The sequence below is a fragment of the Pristis pectinata genome, chromosome 3 (genome assembly GCF_009764475.1).
Source record: "Pristis pectinata isolate sPriPec2 chromosome 3, sPriPec2.1.pri, whole genome shotgun sequence".
NCBI classification, from domain to species: domain Eukaryota; kingdom Metazoa; phylum Chordata; class Chondrichthyes; order Rhinopristiformes; family Pristidae; genus Pristis; species Pristis pectinata.
In genome coordinates, this window is record NC_067407.1 from 93436093 (window position 1) to 93462173 (window position 26081).

Here is a 26081-nt window from a genome sequence, read left to right on the forward strand (position 1 = left end):
CCTCTCAGCCTGTGGATGCTTGGTCTTGAGTACGTTCAAAGCTTAGATCAATGATGCAAAGAATCAGCCGTGATCCTATTAATTGGCAGTTTGTTGGGGGGGGGGGGGATGGGCAAGACCCTGGACCCCCAAAATAATCTGTGAGGTTACTGATTTGCATGCACACACATGCTTAGGATGTGTGCACAGCCCCTCCGAAAGCTGGCAAATTTAATGTCCTGCATTCACCTCAGAGACGAAGGCTTCAGGTGCTGTGTGGCTGCTCCAATTCCTTCTTAACCATCAGAGCTCTGCTGAAAAGCAATTTTTTTTTTGGATAATTTTTAGTTAATTCTTTTCAAGAAGTGGATGAATAAATATAGAGAATGAGGGAGAGAACAAAAGTATGACTCTTTAATAATTTTCCTGCAACACCTTTTTTTAATTTCAAAAATAGACTTTATTCATAATAAAAATATATATACAAAGGGAGAAACAGTGCAAAAAAACTCTTACATTCATGGTCGTTACATTCAGTCGTGTAAACTTTAAAAAAACACACAAACATAGCACCATTGCCACTCACGTAGCTCCCTGAGGTGATACCCCTTTCATTGTTTGAGGGGCTTCCCCACCCAACTCTACCCCTCCATGTGCAATAGCAGAAGGAGCCTAGACTGTGGTCTTTCCCCGTAAAGCCTTAGCATTGGCTGCACTGAGCTTCAGTGCGTCCCTCAGACATACTCCTGCAGCCTGGACTGTGCCAGTCTGCAGCAGTCCCTTATGGACATTTCGCTTGCTGGAAGACCAACAAGGTTTGGGCAGACCAAAGGGCATCCTTCACCGACTTGATGACTTTCAGCAGCACTTGATGTCTGTCTCGCTGTGTGTCCCTGGGAACAGCCCGTAGATCAGAGAGCCCTCTGTCACGCAGCTGCTGGGGATGAACCGGGACATGGACCCTTGCATCCGTCTCCACACCCCCTAAGAAAATCCACAGTCTGCAAAGATGTGGGTGACCGTTTCTTGCCCACCGCAGCCATCCCAAGGGCAGCGTACCTTGGGGGTGATGTGTCGTCTGTAGAGGAAATCTCTGATTGGGAGGGCTCTTCTCACTCTTCGCCCAAGCAAGGTCTTGGTGCTTGCTGGTCAAATCTGGCGATGGGCCATTCTACCAGATGGTTTGGACCATTTGCTCAGGGAACAAACCCACAAAATTCATAGTATCCCTGACCCACAGTGTCTGCAGGACGTTCCCTGCTGACCACAACCTGATGGACTTGTGGTCAAAAGTGTTAATTTGGAAGAACTCTTCCACAAAGCACAGGTAGGGCGGCAACGTCCAGCTGATTAGGGCATTGCATGGTAGAGGGGCCAGGCCTATCCTTCGCAACAGCAGGGACACGTGGAACCTCGGCACGTAGTGACACTTGGTGCCCACGTACTTTGGGTCCACACACTGACTGATACAGCCACACACAAAGGTGGTCATCAGGATGAGGGCAACATTGGGTACACTTTTACCCCCATTCTCTGGTGACATGCGCAGTGTGGCCCATCAGTCTCGCTCCATCTTGGACCCCCAGATAAACTGGAAGACGCCTGGGTGATTACCGAGGCAGTGGAGTAGGGAACAGGCCACACCTGCACCAGGTACAGCAGCCCTGAGAGCACATTGCACCTGATGAGTTCTTCCCAGTTATTGACAGAGGACGCTGTTGCCACAGACCCAATTTTTGTTTTACCTTCCCAATCCGCTCAGCCAATTCTTGTTACAGGCCTCAGCCCCTCTGAACCAGATCCCCAGCATCTTCAGGTAGTCAGACCTGACGATGAAGGGGACATTGGATCGGTCGGGCCAGTTGCCGAAGAGCATGGCCTCGCCCTTTCTTCAGTTGACTCTGGCCCCCGACGCCAACTCAAACCGCTCACAGATGCTGATCAATCTGCGAACTGACCGTGGATCCGAGCAGAAGACGGTGACATCATCCACGTACAGGGAAGTTTTGACCTGGGTGCCTCCACTGCCTGGCAACGTCACCCCTCCTATGCTCTCGTCCATCCTGATGGATTCAACAGAGGGTTCTATGCAGCACATAAACACCTGGAGCTTGGAAAATAGCAACATAGGTGGCGAGCTGAGAAACGTGCTGGGAGAAGTTCCACGAGAGGACTCTGCGTGACTCCTTTTACTGTGGCAGTGTTGGAGCACACAACAGCCTTTGTGAGACTGCTGTCAGAATGAGGCTTCATCCAAAGGCATGGCGACCAGAGCAATCAGTCGTTGCATTCTGCAGCAACCCTCACCCACCTCGAGACCCTGTCACATCTCCTTCCTCCTCCTTTACCCCCTGAATACTTGAGGAGCCACGGATGGGTGTGACCAGTCATGGGAGTTACCCTGGGGTTACCTGCGACCCTGCTCATTTCACAGCTAACCATGGTCCACCAGTTGTGGACCTTCTGGGCAGCTGTACCACCCTCCCTCCAGTGGAAGCTAATTAGTGCAATGGTCACCTTCTTCAGCAGTCCCTTGGGATCAATGATGAATGACTACTGTGGAAAGCAGTAGCCCCATTAGCCACCAAGCAGGAGGGGCAGGGCGTGGCTGATGGGGTGGATGGTAATTTGTGAGATGGTGCTCTTTCTCTGCCACTTACACAGGAATTCTGATTGCTCCCATAGAATGGCCATAACAGTAACACAGAGTTGGTTAACAATATAGTAGATAGATCGTAGAGCAGGATAAAATGTCGGCACAACATTGTGGGCCAAAGGGCCTGTACTGTGCCGTAATGTTCTATGTTCTAAGATGTAGATGAATGTTGCTCTGGATGCAGGCGGTATCAATGCTTGAAACATGAACGTCCAGTCTGCTCACGGGGTGGGGGTGGGGGGGGGGGTGTGTGGGCCACAACACATAAAAAACAAAATGCTGGAAACACTCAGCAGGTCAAGGAGTATTTGTGGAAGGGGAAATGGAGTTAATGCTGCAGGTCAAAGGTTCTTCCCCTGTTCTGCTGAGGTGTCTCTGACCTGACATGTTTAACTTGGTTTCTCTTTCAGTAGATACTGCCTGACCTGCTTAGTGTTTGCAGCATTTTCTGTTTTGTGTTATTTAAGGAAATAATATAAGACCAATAAATTCAACATGAAACACAGTAGTAACTTTAACTGGAAGATGAAAAGTACATGCAACATTGCTTGTTGAAGCAACAAGCACAGATTAACAATGAGAAAATAATAGAAGGGAGAGAGGAAAAGAGAAAGGAGAGATCACAGAAAGGTCTCCTGTTATCTCAGGAGTTCACCAGGAACCCAACCTCAGCCAATCCTTCTGCCTACCGACTGACCCACCCCCCCCCCCCCCCCACCTACCTGAAACACCAACCTCACCCCCTGCCCCTCTCAACTTGCAGTCTTGTAATAATACCTCGCTCTGTGGCTTGTCTAATGTGCCAGTGACACGTTTTAGGATTAGTTCACAGTTTATGATGTTATACTGGTCTCTGTCACTACCCTGTCATAGAAAGGATATTGAAAATGTAGAGCGGGGACAGTGTCCATTCAACAGGAGAGTGAATTCTTTGCAACTGTGTTACACAGGACAAAGCTGGCGAGCAGTTGGATTCTGCACAGCATCACAGTCTTCTGGCAATGGAGTTGCTGGGCTTCTTGATCTCAAGCAATCATTTGATCCTGAGGTGTTGGAGCTCCATCATGTGGGCTGCAGTGGTACTACATGAGGAACAGCTTCAGTTCAGCCTGCAAGGCACATGGATATTGCTCGGTCCTTCTGAATTCAACCATCCTAAGATGTTTCCTCATTATTAAAATGCTTTCAAATCCTTCCTTGGACTCCACACCTTTTTAACCTCCTCAGTTTAAAGCCTCCATGACCTCTGCACTCCTCCCCTTCTGCTATCAGTACCTAAAGCCTTTAATTTCCTCCCCTAACCCTCTCTTCCCCCCTTCTTTTAAAATGCTCCATAAAATCTATTTTTTTAAACAGCCTTTGGCCTAATATTTACCTGATGCAGTGTCAAATGTTGCATGATAACTGCACCTGTAAAGCACCTCAGCACATTAAAGATTCTACAAATGTAATCCTTGTTCCCAACTGTTTTTCCACTCATTTGTAAGATGTTCTGGCCCCTACTCTATCTAGAAATCTGTTCCAAGTTAAGGACCACAACTGAAAGGCTGACCTGTCCGTCTCTTCCTCGAAGTTGGTGCCTGACCTACCCAGTGTCCCCACAGGCTTTTGTGCCATTCCTCATGCTTTCAATGTGTCAAGAGCTGCCCCTCTCAACAGCTCTCACCCACCCATCACTGGACAGATCTGAGAGTAAATGGGTTTCTGTCATCAGCAATGGAGCTCCATGTATTGCAAGACTCTACAGGTTGGCTGTCTATCTGCATTATTTCTTTGACTGCAATCTGAGTTCACGTGTCTGCTGCCACTCCCAATACCTCTGCTGCTGCCTTCCAGTGTTCCAGTACCAACCTGCACCGTTCAAACTTCTTAAAGCAGAAGGCAGCCCTTAACACCACACTGGCTCCCCATTTGGGACTGACCATGACCTCTCAGTTCTGATGTGAGAGGGAGGCAGTGGGGGAACCTGGGAGACAGGCTCCAGTTGTAAGTTTGTGTTTTCCATCTAACTGTACTTCCTTCTGCAACTCAACTAGTCACAAAGCTCTCACATACCTCCTCTTGGAAGTGACATGTGAATTTTGCGATTTGCACCAGGTTTCTGGAGCCGGAAGCCGGCATTTGGTCAAGAAAGGTTCTGGTGACCGAGCTCCCCAGGGTGTCTGCTGTGACCCCTTGTGCATTAATGTCCAGGCTGCCATCACCTTTATAATGTTAAATCGAAGCTCTCTCTGCCTCCTCAGGTGAATATTGAACATCAAAAAGCAGGAGAGCTACCTCTGGTATCCCATCCAAGATTTATCCCTCCAGCAAGATCACTAAAAAAAAATAAACATCTGTATTATCTTCTACATCTGTATTACTACTACTTCAAAAGTGCTTCATCAGCTGTAAGAAGACTTGCCTTTATACAAGCACCCATCACAGACTGTTCCAAACAACATTACAATTAATTCTAAAATGCAGTCGGTATCATAATGGAACAATGCATCACACACACAAGGAACTCTGAGAAAAGCAATGCTATCATGGCCAATTAATCTTTTTTAGTAATATTAGTTGAGGTATAATTATTGGCCAAGGCATCAAGGCTCACCAGAACAGTACCATGGAACATTAATGTTCATACAATAGGGTAGAAGATGGCACTTCTGCTAGTGCAGGCCCACACGGTTCTGTGTTGGACTATCAGCCTCTCCAGAGTAGGGCTTGAACCACAACATTGACGCAGAGCTGTGCTTCAGCTGACAGCCACACTCCCCAGTGTGTACTGTGGAGTATTTTGTGATGTCACAAGACTGAAAGACATTCTAGAAATCCAAGCCTTACTTCATTTTTGGGAACAAGTTGATCGTATTGCTAAATCTGTAGATTCAGAAGAGAGAGGATTGGTGAGAACAAGTGTGACAATCACGGCACATCTCTAACAGAGTGCAAGTTAGTGTAGCGGTTAGCGTAATGCTACTACAGCGCCAGCGACCCGGCTTCAATTCCAGCTACTGTCTGTGAGGAGTTTGTCTGCGTGGGTTTCCTCCCATGTTCCAAAGACGTACGGGTTAGGAAGTTGTTGGCATGCTATGTTGGCGCTGGAAGTGTGGCGACACTTGCGGGCTGCCCCCAGAATACTCTACACAAAAGATGCATTTCACTGTGTTTCGATGTACATGTGACTAATAAAGATATCTTATCTTCTCTTAATCAGAGGGCAGAGGTGTAAAAGTAACCAGCTCTAAGTGATATGCTTTTGTGGGTTCTTAGTCATGAATGCAGCAACATGCAGAGTGAGTGCAGCAATATGTGAGAGAGATATAGAGAGTTTCAATGTTTGATCGATTTAAGGTCCTTCTCAGACTGTGCACATACACACAATGATGCACACAAGATCGAAGACATACAGCGAGGTCACACTGTTTTCCTGGCAAATAGAACCAGTGGTGGCACGAGGAAACAAAGTTTCTGCAGTTCGAAAGTGAAAAACACTGTCTGAAGTGATGGTGGAAGCTGATTTAAGAGTAAACTCGGGGGAAAAGAAAGGATACTTGAAAAGGAGACAAAAACAGGCTCTGGAGATATAGCAGGGGAGTAGGAATGATTGGTTTGGTCTAGCTAGGTTCAGGCTTGACCAGCTTGATATCCCCCTCTGACCCAGCATCATTCCAGAATTCTAAGCGTGCACACCGACAGATAAAGAGAAGGCTTATGACAGAGCTTGGCACAAGGAACCAATAAGATACAACTGTCATCTTGGCAATGCCAGAGAGCTGTTTCAATGCATGTCTAATTTCCTGGGAAACTGTATATTTGGTGGCAAGGTGGACTCAGCCAGACACATTGGTTTTCCCAGAACACAGTTTGAGGCTGTCCTTGACACTTATGTCATTGACATTCCAAATTCAGAGCAAAAGGGTGAGGCTTGCCTATTGTTTGCCAATGTCATGAATCTTTACAGAACTGTCATAAGATTTAAACAGTATCATAATAGCTCTAGAAATGTCTGGATACTCTGGGGGTTTGGTACAACTAATAGCAAATTCATCACCTCTTCTCCTCCCCGTGCCCTCTTTCCTTCTCTGTCATGGTATTTAATCCATTGAAGGATGAAATGGTCTCAAACAGGATGCAAGGCCTGAGCCACAGTCAAGGTCAACAGATGGAAGCTCTGGACACACCTACCTAAAAAAAATGAGACTCAGACACAAAACTCTGATAGAGTTCCTAAAGGTGCATCGTCCAGGTTAGGTCAACTGAAAGTGCTCTTTCGTTTAAAAAAAAAGCATCCTGCTAGTCTTAGAACTAGCCTCCCACTACACATGGGATAAATCCACAATCTTGGAAGAGAGTTTTTGAATCTGGTTCTCTGCCAGGTAGCTACACATTAAAGAAACTATCAGTAATCCAAAACAGAAAGGTTGCAAATCCCCAGCCCTCCATCCCTTCCCTAAACCACCACTATAAATTATCTGCATAGTTTATCCCTTGGCTTCAGAAAACGAGGAACATTTTCAGAAAGTGGAGCAGAAGTATCTTCACAAGAGTAAAGACTGACCTGTTAGGCCACTGATTATAAGGGTGGCACCCACCTGGTGCGTAGGAGCAAAGCTGAGACCAGATGTCGAATAATGTTGTGGCATTTAGGAGCAATAGTGGTAAAGGAGGTCTGCAACAGAGGTGGAAAGGAATCAACACCATGGAAGACAAAAAGTGGGGTCCATTAATGGAGCTCATGAAAATTGGAAATCCCAATAATTATCAACACTTCTGCATTGGGGTGGAAAATTTGGTTTTTTTTATGGGGGGGATGTCTCATTGTCTTTCTTGGAGCAGAGAAGGATAGAAATTTTCAAAATCATGATTAGATCAGAAATCGTAAATAAAGGAAAACTGTTTTCAGTGAGAGGAATGCTGATAACCAAAAGGAGAGTCTTTTAAGATGGAGTGCCCTGTAAGAAAGGTTGTTTCTTGCCAACTCAACCATAGTTTTCTCAGAAAGGTACTTGGCAGGGCGAAATATTCAGCACCATGAGAGTAGGAGAATGGGACCAACTTTAACAGGTCCTTCAACATGGTGGTACAGGCAAGTGGGCCAAATCTCCTTACCCAGGAACACTGTCTGTAGGCCAAAGATGACAAACCTCAGCAACAGCCCTGCCACCAACTAGAGTACAGAAGACCTCACTCATCAGCTGCTGTGCAAATTCTATTATATCTGCTATAGAAAGGATGCAAGAATAATGAACCTACATGATTCTTTGAAAGCATTATTTACATTCTTAGCATTATCGGTCCTTCCAATTTTAGTTGGTGACTCGTCAGTGAATAGTGATAGATCCGGAACCAATTGTCACATTGAACTGCTTCTTATTCCAAAAGCAAAAAAAAACATGCAATTTCTAGAAATCTGAAACAAAAATAGCAAAAGTGGTAGAAATACTCAGCAGGTAAAGCAGCATCTGTAGTGAGATACAAAATTAACAACTCAACCCATTCAATTTCCTAGTTGCAATGAAAGGTTATTGACCTAAATGATATTCTGTTTCCTCTTCCCACATCTGCTGCCTGACCTGCTGGGTATTTCTAGCACTTTGTTTTTTTTTTAAACTCTATATTTCATCCTTTTTTCCCCTGAAAGTCTTTTCTGTGAAGTGGAAGCTTTCTGCATTTCTCCTGTTGAACTGTGAACCCTGGACATTTCCAATACTTAGGTAAAATTTCACCTGCTAGGGAAAGGAATATTGTTCAATAAAAGCCAATGCATTAGATTAGTTTAAGCTTTATGGAGGTTGCAGTGACTTTGACGATTGTTAAATTAGAATACAATTGGCAGTGAATGGGGCATCTTGTACCTTGAGAGTCAGCTAGGTTTTGGAAGTTCATTTATTTAAATTCAAGTGAAAATTCAAGACAGCTATTTTCTGTATTAATTATTCATATGAATCATGAGCAGTAAAATTCTTTGAAAACTGTGGTGCAAGGCAGATCTTGTGACACCTTTTGGTGTGCCCATTGCTAGAGGTAGCCCCTACAAGACCAACTTGTGTGCTTTGCATTGTGCCCATCAACGGAAAGAGCTGACTTTAGTGAATGGATATCTGTTGCTGTTCATGTGTATCTGAAGTGACATTTTCAGGATTGCAGAGTCCAATGTATTGGCAAGTTCAAGGGACACAACTTTAGCACTTTGTATTCTGAATTAGAAAGTCAGGCAGGCATTTCTGATCTGAACCCTGAAAGCAGTCATGTGGAAGTATCAAAGGTATCAGCAGGTGGAATCTTGATCCAAATTCAAATTGTTTGCTGGAAGCAATGTTTAATCCAGATGTAGTTTGTTTAAAATGATTTCCATTAATTGGTGGTCCAATCATCAGCTGTGTTTCACAAATCCCATTCTGAGTTTCAGAAGTTTGAAATCCTGGTCACTGCGTTTGAAAGATTAAAGGCAGACACATTACAGGGCGGAAACTGCACAACAGAGGGCAGTGTTGTTTCATAGGGTGAACAATCATGGTTATCAGCTTAATGAAAAACCTTTTCTGGTTTTATGTCAGAGACTGGCTGTATGTCACAATACCACTGCATTAATACAAAATTATATGACTAGTCACAGATCATTGCATATAAGTTAAACCAAACCATGGATCCAGGCTGATAAATCTAATGCTGTACAGAAAAAGCAACAGCACTTTTTGGAGCCTTCATTCAGGTCAGGTCTTTGGAGAAAGAAATCTGTCTCTAGATGTGCTTTGAGGTGCATGGCAATGTTGTCATCCCTTCACTATCCTCTGAAACTCTTGAACGGAAGGGGGAATAAAGCAAGGCACTGAAGGAGTACAGTGAAACTCAATCTGGCACATTGGACATTTCTACCAATATCCTATTTTAAGATTTTCTGGTGAACCTGGAAAGGGCGATGAAGGGGAACACGGGAACTAGGGGCCAGAGAGTGCAGCAAACAGGGCCCTGGTCAGTTTAAAGAAAATGCAAGAACTGGGGCCATGATGAATTGGAGAGGAATGTGGGAACAGGGGCCCTGGTGCAGGGGCTAATTGCACAGCAATTAGCTGACAAGTCAGAAGCCAAGCTGCCAGGATTTGTAATTAGTCATGTAGCAAATTATCAGAGTTTTACTGTGGAGGTTCAAGATGATGGTGCACCAAACCCTTCTGAGGGACCATTCAAGGTGGGCAATAAAAAGCTGCCCTTGTGAGCAACCACCATATCCTGTAGTCAAATTAAAAAATTCTTCAATGGAGCAGAGGAACAGAGCCCTATGATCAAATGAGTTGTCATGGAGATAACAAATGGGATGGGATGTCCTATCAGCCTAACAAAATGAATGCGGAGTTCAAGTGAAGATCCAAAAAACAAAAACAATAGGCACTATCATCCAATGTTAATTGCTCCATGAAAAACTAATGTTCTTAATCTCACATTTACTGCCACATTTACATACATAGAACAGTACAGCATAGGAAGAGGAACCTTTGGCCCACAATGTGTGCGCCAAACAAAGCTGAATTAAACCAAATCTCTTCTGCCTGTACATGATCCATACCCCTGCAGCAATCCAACAACCTCTTAATCACCACTGTTGTATCTGCTTCCACTATTACTCCTGGCAGCTGGTTCCAGGCACCTACCACTCTGCATTTAAAAAAAAACTTGCCCCATACATCACCTTTAAACATTCTCCCTCTCAACTTAAATGCATTTCCTCCAGTACTTGACATTTCTCCCCTAGGAAAGAGATTGACTGACTGACAGACAATCTGTGCCTCTCATCATTTTATAAACTTCCATCAGGTCTTCCCCCAGCCTCTGACACTCCAGAGAAAACAACCCAAGTTTGTCTAGCCTCTCCTTATAGCTCGTTCTCTAACCCAGGCAGATCCTGGGAAACCTCTTTTGCACTCTTTCCACAGTCTCCACATCCTTCCTGTAAATGGGGCGACCAGAATTGCACACAATACTGCAAGTGTGGCCTAACCAAAGTTTTATGTTGCTGCAATAGGACTTCCTTACTCTTGTATGCAATGCCCCAACCAATGAAGGCAAGGATGGCATATACCTTCTTTAACACCCCATCTACTTGCATGGCCACTTTCAGTGAGTTATGGATTTGGATCCTATGATCCCCCTGTACATTAATGTCATTAAGGGTCCTACCATTAACTAAACTTTCCCTTACATTTGACCTCCCAAAGTGCAAGACCTCACACTTGCTCAGATTAAATTCCATCTGCCATTTCTCCACCCATATCTGGAACTGATCTGTACCCTTTGACACCTATCTACACAGCTCCACAATGTATTACTACATTTATGGTATATTTGTGAAGTCCATGAGATTGACATCTTGGTATAAAGATGTTGATCATTGATTCTGTACAAATCTACCATAAAACTTAGCATTCATTTCGGTTGTGTATTATAACATTCACATTCCTTCCCTGCAACTTTTAATCATTGAAAATATCTATAAAATTGATATTTAATGTGTCTCAGTATACAAGCATTGAATGATGGATGAATGAAACCTGATGCAAAATAGAACAGCAGTATAGATTTGAATGAGTTAAACTATCTGAAGGATGGGAGCCAAGAGGCTGGGGAAGGGAGAGTGGGAACAGTCATACCTGGAGGAAACCATAAGCATGATTTAAGGGTTCACCAGCAGCAAAATGACAAGACCTATCAATCTGAATAATGAAGTACCACATCAACAAGCAATAATAATTACTCTACTATTATATGGCCCAAGTTAAATTGCTGTGTTTACATCGAAACAAATGATTTGCAAAGTCAGATCAACACTTCATTTCTTAAGACATCGATGACTAAAACAAAAAGCACATGGGATTCTAAATGTATTGTGCCTATTGAACAGATAATTTTATGAATTCTCATTTGATATGAACTTGTGCCCTTTCTCAGAGATCTGTTTACCTAGAATCTGTTCATAAAAATTGGAATGCCACCCAAAGATAGCACTTTTGCATCAATGAAAAGCACAGAAGAGGGTTGTTTCAAATCATCTTTTATTTCTGTGTTCTAAAAGTAAATATACATACTACAGTTATAAAAGAACCTGGGCATGCACATCAACCTATTCAGGTTCTTCACCGAATCATTTTTTTTTCCATAGGAATTTCACCATTTACAATCCATAGTTATTACTGTACATACAGCCCAAATCACTGCAAACTATGATTATGTCCACCATATCTTTACACTGTGCAAATCCTCAATAAAATATGTATTAGTGGCAAAATAAAACAAATAACCAGAGCAAAGTCTTGGTCCTTCATTCACCAAAGAGCTCAGGCTTGTGAATTACAGCATCTTCTGAAATGTGCTCAGCTACTGCCTGCACTGTTAAGAAATTCTGATGTTGGAAATGGCTTCAATAGTATTTGCATCTGTTCCATTTGAATCAGAGAGATACCAGGCAGACCAGTGGCTTGATGAAAACAGAGTACACAACAGTAGCAGAAGTCAATGTTTTATCAAAGGGGCTTTGAAATACCCCCAAAGGATTTTTTTTTGAATCAGTAATAAACAAAACATAACATTAAAAGATTCACCAGGATTTCAGTGTTAAACAGAATCTGAATATCCAAATTTCCAATTTTATGGTCATTGCTAAATTAGCTAACAAATTTGTACAACCCAGCACAGCGAAAGAAAAATAATCTGCAAATCCTTCCACCTGATATTTACAGATTTTTCCTAATATAAACATCCTTAAATGACTTCAATATAAATAAATATACAACACTATTGTATTATCCATACTAGAACACTCCAGAACTGCTGACCAATAAATCATCCGGATTACTGATTCGATTTAATTTTGAGAAAGCTAAAAGAAGTCTTATTTTAAAATGTTCATAAAATAAAGCTATGATCCACCGCTCAGTCTGCCTTGTCATGAGAGCTTACCAAAGGTGTTAATGTGGCTGGAAACATCAGCACCTTGGCATGCATGAATGACAGATCAGGAAGGCTTGCTATCACCTGGGCAGCTTCATTACTAAGAATTTCTTCCTTTTTTGGTTTCCTGTGAAGCAGAAAAAAATTACTATTTTCTACTTTAAATCTGTTGTGCAACTGCAAAGATGACCATAAGACATGCAACACTAAACTTTTATTTTGATTGTTCCAATAAATCTTCCAGAGGTCAAGTACTCCAAACTTTTATTGAAGTCACCATGATTCCAATATAAACACATTAATGTTAATCCACAAGGTTAATCCTCAAGGTTAATGAGGGAGTTAAGACATCAATATAATGTACTTTTTATAGCACCTGCAACTTGGTAAAAGTCCCATGAAATATTTTGAGCCACATTAGGAGATATTAGCCTGGATTTTATAGTCAGCAACAAATTTCTAGCACTTGCCACTGCCCACAAATATCTAGTAGCCTCTTCACCTTTCCTGAATTTTATTTACCATCTGGTGTCAACAGTAGGGATCCCTGGCATCCAACTATAATTATGGCAGCAACCAGGCTAAGCCAATACAATAATGAATTTTCATAGGAAGCCAGGGGAAACATTAACTTTAATTTGCTTTCAGTAAAATGATTAATGATTAAAGATTAGAATATGACACTCAATTATCAAACTTTAAAATCCTCAAATCTATGGAAATTTTAGAATGGAATGAAATCTTATGTTCATAAATATAAAACTAGATTTCAGAGTAACTACTGCATAACAGACTGTTTAACAAGTCTTGTCACACTTCATTCAGGAGTCCCCATCAAATCAGGAATACCCTAAAAAAAGCCTCAATCCTACAAAGATTTCCAATGTTAAGAATCTCAGCTGTGCAGTCCACGGAGGAACAGGGTATCACAGATGCTAAGTTCCTAATTTCCATGTTTAACTGCACAAACACAGACATCAGATACACAGTCCAGTTCAGTCTATTCCAACTGCAAAAAATCTAGCTCAAGGACAGGATATAATTTTTTAAGGAGAATGTTAAGGTTTAATGTATGGTTTATTCAAGAAGCCAGAGTAACCCCACCAGTCACCTAGTCTGCTCTGCCATTCAATAAGATCATGGTTGATCCAGCCTTGGCCTCAACACCACCTTTCCAGTCTCCCCAAATCCATCAACTCCTTCGTGGATGTCTATCAGTCTGTGTTTTGAATAAATTCAGAAATGCCCCCTCCACAGTTCCCTCAAGAAATTCATAGAAATTCCTCCTTGCCCTTGTCTGAAATATAGGTGACCCCTTACTCTGAAACTGCACCCAGTTCTAGATACCCCACCAGGGAAAACATCCTCTCGGAATCCACACTATCAATCCCCCTCAGAGGGTTATGCTTCAGCATGATCACCTATCAATCTTCTAAATACCAATGAACATCTAAATGGAGAGAGAGAGAGAGAGATTCTTCAAATGAGTGAAATTTAGAGAGGTCTAGGTGTTCTAGTGCATGAATCACAGAAAGTTAGCAGGCAGGTGCAACAAGTAGTTAAGGCAAATGACACGTTGGCCTTTATTGTACAAGGGTTGGTGTTTAAGAATAGGGAGATTTTGTTTCAGTTGTACATGGTGTGGGTGAGGCCACACCTCGAATGTTGGAATGTTTGATCCCCAGATCAAAAAAGAGATAGTAGCATTGGAGGCAGTACCTGGAATAAGTGGAGTCAGCTGTCCTATCAAGAGAAGACAACAGTTTGGGTTTGTATTCCTTTGTGTTAAGAATGAGGGGTGACCTTATTCAAACATGTTATACCCTTGGGGGCCTTGACATGTTAGGCATTGAGATATTTTCTACTCATTGGAGAGTCACAAACAAGGGGTCACTTACAAGGGGCTGGTTATTTAAAACTGAGGTGTGAAGAAATTTCTTCTGAGAGCAGGGAATCTCTGGAATTCTCTGCCCTGATGGGTTGGGAAGGCCAAATCATTAGGTGTATTTAAGGTGGAGATAGATAAATATTTGCAAGATTGAGGAATTGTGGGTTATGGGGAACTTGGCACAGAAGAGTTGAGGCCAGTGTAGATCAGCCATGATTATATTGAATGGTGGGGCAGGATTGTGGAGCCCAGTGGCCTACTCCTGCTATTTTGTTGTGTAGTTGCTCAACCTCCATCTGTTAACCCCTTAAATCCCAGAATAAGCCTTGTGACCTTTGTCTGCACTCTTTCCTTACGTATTCCTGGTGGAGTCTCGTCAGTTGCATCAGAACTTGCCTACTTTGACGCTCCATACCCTTTGCAATGAAGGCCAACATTCCATTAGCCTTCTTAATTACTTGCTGTACCTGCCTGCCAACCCTGTTTTATACATCTGGACCTCCAAGATCCCTTTGTACTGCAACATTTTGTAGTCTCACTTCCTTTAAGTAATTAGCTTACTCATTTCTTCCAAGGAAAACAACCTCATTATCCCCTCATACAGTCCATCTGCCAACTCCCCATCCACTTATTTAACCACCATATCCCTTTGCCTCCTCCCATTTGTTAATCACTTATCCTTCTATCATCAAATCTATTGTGTGCTGTCATTAATATAAATACAAAAATACAAGGCCCCAATAGTAACCACAAAGGCATCCCACAAGTTAAAGATTGAGAAAGTGAGCTTTTATCCTGACTGTTTTCTGTTTGTTAGCCAACCCCCTATGCATGCCAATATTACCACCCCACCCTGTACACATCACATTTATCCAACTGTTTCTTACATCCTCAAAGAATTGTAGCAAGTGTGTCAAGCATGATTTCCCCTTCATAATACTATACTGGCTCTGTTAAATTGTCTTGTGATTTTCTAAATGTCCTGCACAAGGGCAGGCATGGTAGTGCAGTGGTTAGCATAATGCTTTTAGTGCTAGCGACCCGGATTCAATTCCAGCCACTGTCTGTAAGGTTCCTCTGGGTGCTCTGGTTTCTTCCCACATTCCAAAGACATACAGGTTAGGAAGTTGTGGGCATGCTATGTTGGCACCAGAAGCATGGCAACACTTGCAGGCTGCCCCCAGAACACACTACGCAAAAAGATTTATTTCACTGTGTGCTTTGATGGACATACGGCTAATAAAGAAATTTTTAGAAATCTTAATTTTAACTTGCTTAATAATGGATCCCAGTATTTTCCCCAATGATAAAGGTTAGGCTATGTGGCCTACATTTTCCTGCATGTTGCCTCTCTCCTTTCTTGAATGATGGCATTAAATCTGTAGGTTTCCAACCCTCTGAAATCTCTCCAGAATCTGTGTATTTTGATGAATTATAAACAATGCAATTACCACGTCCACACTTCAAGTCATTAAGATGCAGGTCCAGGTGACTTGTTAATCTTTAGCTAAGTTTGCCTACCACATTTTCTCTAGCAATAGATTGTAGAGTTTCTCCTTCCCTTTGGCAATTTGATTACTATTGATCTGCTAGTAGGTGTCTTCAACCACGAAGACTGATCTAAGATATTTTGAAAGAAAATCTGAGCCTAGCATCTGGACAACCAATGGAACACAGAGCTTTATTTCAATATGGATTCCAATTTCACACCAATCATTAACACTTTCATCTTATATATAAAAAAAAGAGGTTCACAAAATACTCCTTAGGATTCCATTAAATAATGAATAGATTTGTACATTAAACATCACTGTTAAAGTATATTTGATTATTTAACAAGATAACCAACTGATACAAATTGCAGTTTAAGCTGCCTGCTGTATAGGATTTTAAAGGAATCAATTTCTTACCTGCTGGATGTGCTCGTCTTCTCTGCTGTAGACATTAGCCGAGCAAATGCATCGGTCATTCGATTGACAGTATTAGTGCCTTCCAGTTTGGATGTAGTCAACTCGTACAATTCTGGATCAACACCTAAAGAAATGCAAGCACCAGAATTAGACAGTTTTACAGAGGATAGGTGCATAATTACAAATAAAATTTGAAACCCAAGGCTCCGATTTCTGTAAACATCTGATTTATATAAAAGCACGAAATGGAGGGCAAATTTCCAATTTTGTGTCCAGTGTGACATGAACAAGATGACATTTTCTATACCATTAGCCGAGTCTTCATTGTTTCAAATGCTGACATTTTACTATGTATAACATAAAATATTCTATAAAAGTTGCATACTTAGCACAACATTGAGATTACAAGTTTAAACGGACAATTATTTACCCTTCATCCATAAGGGTATATGCATTTGTTTCTTTTCAATGTAATTGTAATAGTTACATTAAGCTTTCAAATTTTCTGAAAGAAAAAGTTACTATTTACTATTGAAGCTTGATGAATGTTTCACATTTTATCATTCTCAATGCTGTGGCAACATAAAAAGTGCAAACATTGGTTAATTTTTACCTCTAGGTTTTGTTGCAACTCATCAGCAAATGAGTCATCTAAACTTGGAATTGCAAATGACAAAGAATGTAATGTGGTAAACAAATACATTTGTCAAAGAAAATTGTTATGGGGTGAAATAAATCAGGATTATTACAGTTGACTAGTAGGATGGAAACAACAATTACAGATCACGGTCGTCACATGGAACATGCCAAATCGTATCCCACCTACTGGTGAAAGACAAAATGACACATACAAAAATCAAAAGACAAAGGCTAGTGCTGAAAAGCCAGCAATTCTATTTTGGATTCATAGAATTCAGTAAGTGAATGGGGGGGGGGAAAAAAATCTGGCATTGACAAATCTTAGGTCAAAGGGAACTCTCTATGGGTATATTTTGTGCCAACTATAAGAAACAATACTTAAGATTTAAACTCATAAAACTGCTGAGGTGTCTAGATATTTCAGATCATTTGTCAATATAATGCAAAATTGTTTTTTTCTGGATATGCTCATTTGGAAAATGTACCACATTCTTGAATACCCAAGATCTGCCTTCATGGTTGCAAATACTTTAACAAATCTCACTAGTAAAGTGAGAAACGTTATTTACTGGATAAAAATGTGAATTGGACAAAAAAATAAATCTAAAGTGTAAAAGTAGGGTCATAAATAAGATGTTCATCAGCAAGACTGGTGAATGCTTTCCAAACTGGGCAAAATGCTTCCAGAGGAAGCAGAGGACACAGACACCATCACTTAAAAAGATTCCAATCTAGAAGAAACTAAGCAGTTTCTTTTTAAAATTTGTGCAAGCTCAGCAGACTAAGTCTTCAGTGAGTATCAGCACTATATTTTATTGATTCGTATGCATTAGCAAAGTTGTGGGTTTTATCCTAATATGGAGTAAGCTGATCCAAGCCAGGGCACAGGAAGAAATCCCTGTGCATTTGAACTAGATCAAGTATAATAGAAATGTTTTAAACTTGCAATGCATGTAGTCATGTGGTTTTCAATCAGGTTTCTATTTCTGCCATCCATTGCAGTTATTTTGTTAACATATAGGCCCCTTAGTATTATGCAATTTGAAAACACTTCAAAATGATCATTGAATGCTGCTCCTCTGTTACAGAAATTTCCTGTATAAGCAAATAGTTAAGTCACTAAATAATAAGGGCTTGATTTTTTTCCAGTATTAAACAATACAAGCCAAAGGCCAACTCCGAAGGTCTTCTCGGAAAAAAATCATCCATCCCTCCAAATAAATTTCATGCTGACGATAACTGACAACTGCACAGAGTTTACATTTTCTGAAAGGATTGTGGTTTTCCAAATTCACATTTAGACAAGTGAACAACTAATCGTCTTTGGAATATGATGGTCAGTGACGTGTTAGCAATGAAAAAGAGTAAAAGCAAAAATTCAAAAGGAAAGCACAATTAGACGCAATGACAATATTGCCAAAGTTGTTCACAGGCAGAGATTTCTGCTCCCAAGAGCCTAGCAAAAATTGTTCGAAGATTCTCCAATATTCAACCAAGCAACTAAAAGCCTCAGTGAAAGAAAACCAATAACATCTTGTGACTGATAAGATCACTTTGATGCTGCACCCAATGAGTGACAATGCAAAGTTGGCTCCCTTGAATTCAGCTATGTTTGAATAAAACACCAACATAAATGAAACCTGTTAACTCCTTAAAAGCAGCAGGTTTAAGACCAGCCTTGATCACAAACTCTGCACATCTATTCCTTTAAAATTAGGACAAGTATGGTTTCAAATCATGGAACAGCTTGCCAAATCAATGCAGAAACATATCCAAGTTCATAACTTTAAACTTACTTGCACCAAAAGTCAACATCTTATTGACAAACTTCCTCGACAACCAAAATTAATCAATTTTCATGAACACAAAATACATGAATTCAAGCAAAAATAACCAAATCTAACTCTAATTGTAATCACTTACTCCCTCTTTTAATGCAAAATTACCACTATAGTCAAAAGTTATCAACCAAACCAAGAATGTAATTAAGTGGCGGGACAACCCAAGGACTCTAATTTTATTTTAAAACAGCAGCTGGGGAAACTAAATTCAGTTGAATAAGCTAGAATTCCTCTTTTTTTTAAATTAAAAAAGCCTCAATAATAGTGACCAACTATAGGATCATTGTAAAAATGATATAATGCATTAACATTCTCCAGGGAAGGGAATCTACTGTCCTTGCCTGGCCTGTGTGTGGTTCCAGACCCACAGCAATGTAGATGACTCTAAGCTACTCTCAAAATGGCCCAAGCAAGCCCCACACAGTGGGAGCCAATTGGGAAATGAGAATGATAGCAAGCCTTGTTAGTAACATTCACTTTCTAGCAGTTAAAAAAAATTGAACAGTGACCAGTGTCACATTTTAATTGAATTGATGCATAGCCTACCTCAAGGCAATTGTCTTTTTTTTTGAAAAATCAACTGACATCTGAAGTCACAAACACAAATTTTCCAAAATTCAATTTAAACTTTCAGGGGATAAATGGGATATAAACAGCACAACACATTTTGTTACAGCTTGACATTAACATTGAGGGCTGAGTAGTGTGAATGCTCCTCAGAATTTATTTTGCAACTGGAAAATCTTCTTGCAGTACTTCATTTTTCTATCACTTTTAATAAATTTCTTCCACTTAAAACCAAACTAGCATCAGGAATCCTTCAAGAAACCACAAAGATTTTATTTACCACAATAGCCAAAAGTTGTGGACTTTTCCTATCTGGACCTATAAACTGACTACACAATTCAAGTCATTTCTATTACAATTTGCAAATGAAATTGCTAATTTAGATTCAGAATGAATGACGTATCAGCTCCATTGCCAAAGATCATCTAAAACTATGAACCAGCACAAGGTAATAACAACTCTGGTTTACAAATGATGTGGATTTACAATTAGCATTCACAGTGCATGGGACCTGATTCAATACGATCTTCACTAATGAAGTTTAAGACATTAATACAGTTGATAGTCAATTTTATGCTGGATTCTTAAATCAGAAAACAAAATAGAACACATGTTTTAATATCATGTCCCTCTTCCAGCACTACACACAGAAATGTTAATTTTAGTTTTAAGCAGTCATGAAGATGCAAAGAAAAAATTCCATTACCACCAAGATATTCCCTAATTTTATCAAAATTTAAGTCTAGCCTGAGTTAAGGCCTTTCATTCATGAGGTAATATACTGAAAAGCTAGTTAATTAACAAGGCATTTAGAGCTAGAAATTAACTGAAGGATATTTCTAGTTTATGAATTTATAGTTGCTTTAATATGAAAGGTTTCCAAGTGTTACAACATTTTCCATTGAGCTGTTAAAAATAACAATTAGTGCTGCAAGTTTAAAAGGAAGCAGATTTCCTACCTCAAATTTAATGGAACACACAACAGATCTCCTTAAAGCTTGTTATTTGCAATCAGTGCAGAGGGGTTTCAGTTTAAGCTGATGGTGGCTAGTAACATGTCATCAAGGGTAGGTGGGGGAAAAAAAAATCAAGTAGTTGCACCTGACTGCAACTTGATGTACAAATAAGACTTGACTCAGCTGTAACACCACACACATGCATAATCTGTCAGTACTCTGCACATAGGCCACCTCACTTTCACAATGCCTAACTAAAATAAGCAAATATTTACACAATGTCCTCTTACACCAACCACTGCAAAGAAACCAGATTTTAAAAAAACAGAAATAACTTTATTTTTAAAAAAAAGTTCCCAAAAGCTATTTTGGCACCTAAGACCAACTTTGCTTCTAAAGAATGTCAAACAGTGAGGGCTTATTTGTGAAGGATTACTTTTATAAAAAGATTCTTAAAATGCACAAATACTTCTGCATGGATATAATTGCCCATTACTTTGAAGCACCTGAATGCTCTTGATTTTGGCACTTGTTTTCACATACACAGATGTTTACAGAATATGATCACCATCTAGAGCTGTAACAAAGCCAAGGTATTTTTAAAAAAAATCTCCAAGACCCAATTTCAACCATCAGTTACTGGACGTTTCAGTTTACAATGCATCATAATGAATTTATTATCTTAAAGCCCCAGGGTTACTTTCATCAACATGACCACCCCACACTGATCATTTTCAAGTACCTGGATCAAGGGCACTACAGTGGTATTTGGAAAAGCTTTGCAGCATTGATGCAATGTTAGGACCATGCTTTGTTACAGTGTTAAAGACATGGGAACTCACCACAGTTATACAACACCAATGTAAATGCAGTAGGCCAAGCACCAAGAAAACTCCTCTTAAATACAGATCCCACCACTTGAAAAATCCCACATTTAAGTCTCATTTTTAGTGAAGATAATAACTATTTGCATCAATGTTAGTTCAAATGCATGCATTTCAGGTGCACTGAATGCAATAAAAGAAACATTGACGCAGATTTTATTAAAATAATTAGGTGTTAATGTAGCACTTATTCTTTACATTTAAACAAAATTATACACTCAATGAATAAATCACCTGACTTTTATAATCATCAGCTGGTCCAAGTCAGCTTAAAAACTGACATAAGCAATGTCTTAAGAAAGCATTGGAATTTCTCTCAAGTGAATGAATTGTAATTTTATTACATAGCTGGTATGGCAATATTAAAGCAGGAAATTCACATTCAAACTAATGTGCCAACTTTAAGCAGTGGAACCGTATATCAAGATTAAACTCTGCATACATTTCAGGAAAAAAAACTAACATGCAAGGAGAAATATTCATTAAGTTGTAGCAAGCATAAAGATGTGACACATGACTTCCCACAAAACCACCATGCATTAAAATTCTCAGATAAATATGTTGAATAAAGTGTGTGCTATCAAAAAATGCTGGAAACTCAGGCGAAACATTAGCTGTGGAAAGAGAAATAGTTAACTTTTGAAGTCTGACAGAGTCTTTGACTTGAAATGTTAACTGGATTTCTTTTCGCACAGAAGCTATCTGACCAGTGGAGTGTTCATGGCACTTGGTTTTATTTCTGGTTTCCAGCAACTGCAGATTTATGATTTTCAGTGTGCCATCAGCTTTACTTAAAAAAAATCAATACATTACTCCACACCAAAGAGAGGAAAGGCATTTTTCAGCCAAAATTACAAAATACAATGAGGACTAATGTCTTCTGCAGCGTTTGCACGCTGAGGTAAATAGATTTCTCTCAGGAATCATGAAATGGAATACAAGGTAGGTACCAAAAATTAGCTTTTTCATTTAACCATGACCAGCCTTGGTCACAGCCAAGTTTAGAAGGCTCTGCAGAAGCAACATCTTGAGTACACCAAGACTACTTTAAAAAGCTATCTGGATGCTAACTATAAAAAGACTATTGACGAAGTTCCCCAATCCCAAAGCCAGTAAGAAGAATGTTCCACTGTCCTGCCACTTCCAGTCACAAGTAATGGCAGATAAACAAGTGACCAAATACAACCTCAATAGTAACAGGAGTAGATCCCTTCTCCCCCACTAAGCTGAAATCACAATTCAACAGGATTATAGCTGATCATATTTGCCTTTACCCCTCTTAATAAATTTAGTTAAAAAAATTTTATTAATATTAATTGATCTGGCATCAATCGTTTGGGAGGATTTTAAAATTCTTACCAAATGTAGAAGTCTGTCCTAATTTCATGTCTGAAAGACAAGTCCCAAGTTGTTCAACCAGAAAATTTCAGTCTCACAAGTTTTCCTCAATACATCAAAAAGCCCAAATACTCAACATTCTAAGTTACAGAGAACAAGACACCAGCTTCAATAGTTACTCATAATTTAACCTCTGAAGTTCAGTTTTCAATATTGTTCTAGTAAATCTTTATTTAAATAGTACTCTATGCACAGGAAAACATTCCAAGGGATTTCACAGGAGGGGAATCAAACATTTGATTCTTGGTCACGAGGACTTGTCTTAGATGACCAAAAAACTTGGTGGTAAAATTTGACGCATCTTTGCGGCAAAGAAGGCAGAAAAACCTAATGGAACTAAGTCCAGAGTTTAGGGCTTGGCAATTGAAAACATACCTGCTAACGGCAAGAAGAAACTCCAGTCTGATCAAATATATAGAACTGGAAGCCAGATAACAGAGGGTTGCAAGGCTAGAAGAGGCCCATTTGTCTGAAGAGTAGAATTTTTCTGGAGAATGCACTGTTGAGTGCTATCCAATAACAATGAAGGACTGGTTTTATTTTCGTCAGGACAGCATGTGTCTTGAAGAACCTGCGGGTGATGGTGTTTTCATGCATCCATTGCTCTTGTTCTTAGTGGTAGAAGTCATGGGTTTGGGAGGTGCTATCAAAGTAGCCAGGGCAAATAACATCAGTGCATTTTGTACATGGCACTCACTGATTGATGGACACATTGATGGAGGGAGTGAATGTTTGGGTAACTTCAGTCCTGAAGGGTAACCCCAAGATTAAAGTCATCTATCACTAATTCTCTATCCAACTCCCACCTGATGAGTCTTTGGTCCCCTACACTGCAACAATAATTTCCAACACAAGCTTGAGGATCATTCATCTGGGCATATTGCAGTCCTTGGAATTCTATAATGAAATCAAGAATTTCAGGTGAACAAATTTTTCCTCCTCTCTACAGATGTTGCTGAATATTTCTGATACAATTTGTTCTTGTTTCTTTTCTCTTTTCCCATTAACTGCTAGAGTTTGAAGTAATAATTACCTGATAACTTTGCTTTGCACCCTTACAGGCATTCCCTGTTCTCTCCACCCCTTCCCCTTTCTGCATCTTGAAACGTGCACCCTTTCTCACTTTTCCAGTAAAGGCTTATTGACCTGAAATCACAGATTCTTCCTGACCAGCTCAAAGCTTCCAGCATTTTCTGGAGACACAGGGGACTGCAGATGCTGAAACCTGGAGCAAGAAAATGCTGGAGAAACTCAGCAGGTCACGCAGCAACAATGAAGGCAAATGGACAGTCGGTGTTTCAGGTTGAGACCCTTCATCTGGCCCAACATTTTTTTAAAGTTGTGTTTTGGATTCCCGACACTTGCACTTTGATCCAAGTTAATGATCTTATTTGGCCTTCTCCCATTTTCAGCCATTTTGGATTAGTCCACAATACAGTATGTTCAGTACATTAGACATAGCCAAAGTTATGGGCTCTGGCTATGATGCTATGGACCCAAGTTCATCATTTCCTTTGCCAAATAATGCAGAATAACCACAAGATGAACATCCACCTAACAAATGAAAATATATCCTGCATTTGGCTACCCACAAAAAAAAACTACTTCTAACCAGTATGATGAACACTATTGGCTCCTTCATAATTAGTCAAGACTAGAAGTCCTCATCAATATTACCATCAAGCAACTTGAAGCAATTGCAATCCTCAATACAAATTCTTTCAGAACTGCTTGCTGCAGACAAGTTACATCCTTGATCAGGTCAGGAAAGTCACTATTCTCAATATTAAGCCACGGGTTTATATCACTCTGAGGTCCAACAAAGCCATTCCACGAGATTCCAAAACAAACCCTTAGGTTTCTCGGCATAGGAATAAGGGTGTGGTTATCATCATTGTCCAAGGCACTTCTTCAGTCCAGAACGACTTGTTCCCAATTCAGTTCTGTGGGTTTTTAGGTGGTGGATGAAGTCCATGGAGCATCAGCAGTTTGTGACAGACTGAAAGGTCTTGCTTCCATCTGGAAGCTGCTCCTCCATTTTTAGTATTCCCATAATTAGGACTCCAGAATTTGATGGCAACGTTACACATCTTAGAGTCAGAGTTATTCAACACAGAAACAGGCTCTTCAGCCCACAAAGTCCACACTTATCATCAAGTACCAATTTACACCAACCCCATTTTATTCCCCTCAGATATTACTACTTACAAACTGGGAGTAATTTACAGTAGCCAAAACCAACCTGAACATCTTTGGGATATGGGAGGAAAGTGGAACAACTGAAAAACTCAAAGCAACATGAAAATGTGCTAACAGGCAGGACCAGATTGAATTCAGGTTGCCAGAGCAGTAAGGCAGCACAGAGGCACAGCAGGTAGAGTTTTTAAAGAAGATCCTTGAATTGTTTCACCATTTTCCTGGTAGTCTCTTGCCACAAAAGAGTACAAATCACTCCATATATTATAAAGATAAAGCTGAGTACACTAGATAGAGGCAAAGCCATGGTTCTGGACAGCACCCAAATTAACATGGAGGCCTACAATCCAGAAAGATCAATGCTTGCAGCCAACCTGGTCCAGTACAATATTTTTCCTCAGGCAGTCCTGCAGGATCGAGGATGACTTGCTGCCAGTACGGTAGATTCTGGGGTGACTGATGAGGCCACTGTGGGAACTGCATACACAGAATAGAGATAAATTTTTGCAGGAAGCCCAAATAGATAAAGATTCTGCACAGTCATTCCATACCAGTAGAATTGAAGGCTTCTGCAATGTCAAAAAAGACCATGTGCAGTGGTTGATGCTGCTCCATGCAGAGATTTTGGGTTGTCTCATTGTTGACATAATGTCTATTGTTTCTCTAGATGGATAAAATGCACACCACAAGCTGGGGAAGAGTTCTTGGGCCACTAAGAGACAGTTGAAGAGGACCCTGGCAATGTCTGTCATACAAACTTATTAGGGTAGTTAATGTAATCAGATGCATCTCATTTCTTAATCAAGATCAGTGTCTGACATCTGCTGACAGGTCTTCCGGTTCACTGATGTGGGAGACAAAACTGAGAGACAGCGTCTGCTGTCGCTGTCTGCCAATTTTAGCAGAGGTATCATCTCCTCCCAAAGCTGCCTTATTTCCCAGCTGACGTACCTTTATAACAACTTGTTACTCTGGGACTGTAGGGCACTGTAGGACAGAGAGCACTCCAAGATGGAGTTAAGGACAGATTATCTATTGACGAGTTCAAACCGTTCCTTCCAATGAACAATAACTACCTTATTCTTGGCAAGCTCAACCTGTTCCTGGCTCTCAGCAGGGCTGACGGTTCTTGATGGTCTTGAGTAGTTGTGAATTGGGGATGGAAGGAGCAAGAGTGAGAGGGGAGGTGGTGGCAGTGGCAAGAGCCATTGAGCCCAACCCTGTGTGCAAGTTAACC

At 40.5% G+C, this 26081-nt stretch overlaps 1 protein-coding gene across 2 annotated transcripts in view; it reads right to left on the reverse strand.

The window, feature by feature from the left end:
• Positions 1-11653: 11653 nt before the first annotated feature.
• LOC127568119 (aftiphilin-like) overlaps positions 11654-26081 on the reverse strand; it is a 60941-nt gene continuing 46513 nt past the window's right edge. For both annotated transcript variants that reach the window (XM_052011449.1, XM_052011448.1), the window contains 2 exons: positions 16364-16487; positions 11654-12692 (listed from right to left, as the gene is read on the reverse strand). In XM_052011449.1, the coding sequence (XP_051867409.1) occupies positions 12548-12692; positions 16364-16487 (269 nt within the window). In that variant the 3' untranslated portion in view covers positions 11654-12547. The remainder of the gene's footprint in view (positions 12693-16363; positions 16488-26081) is intronic.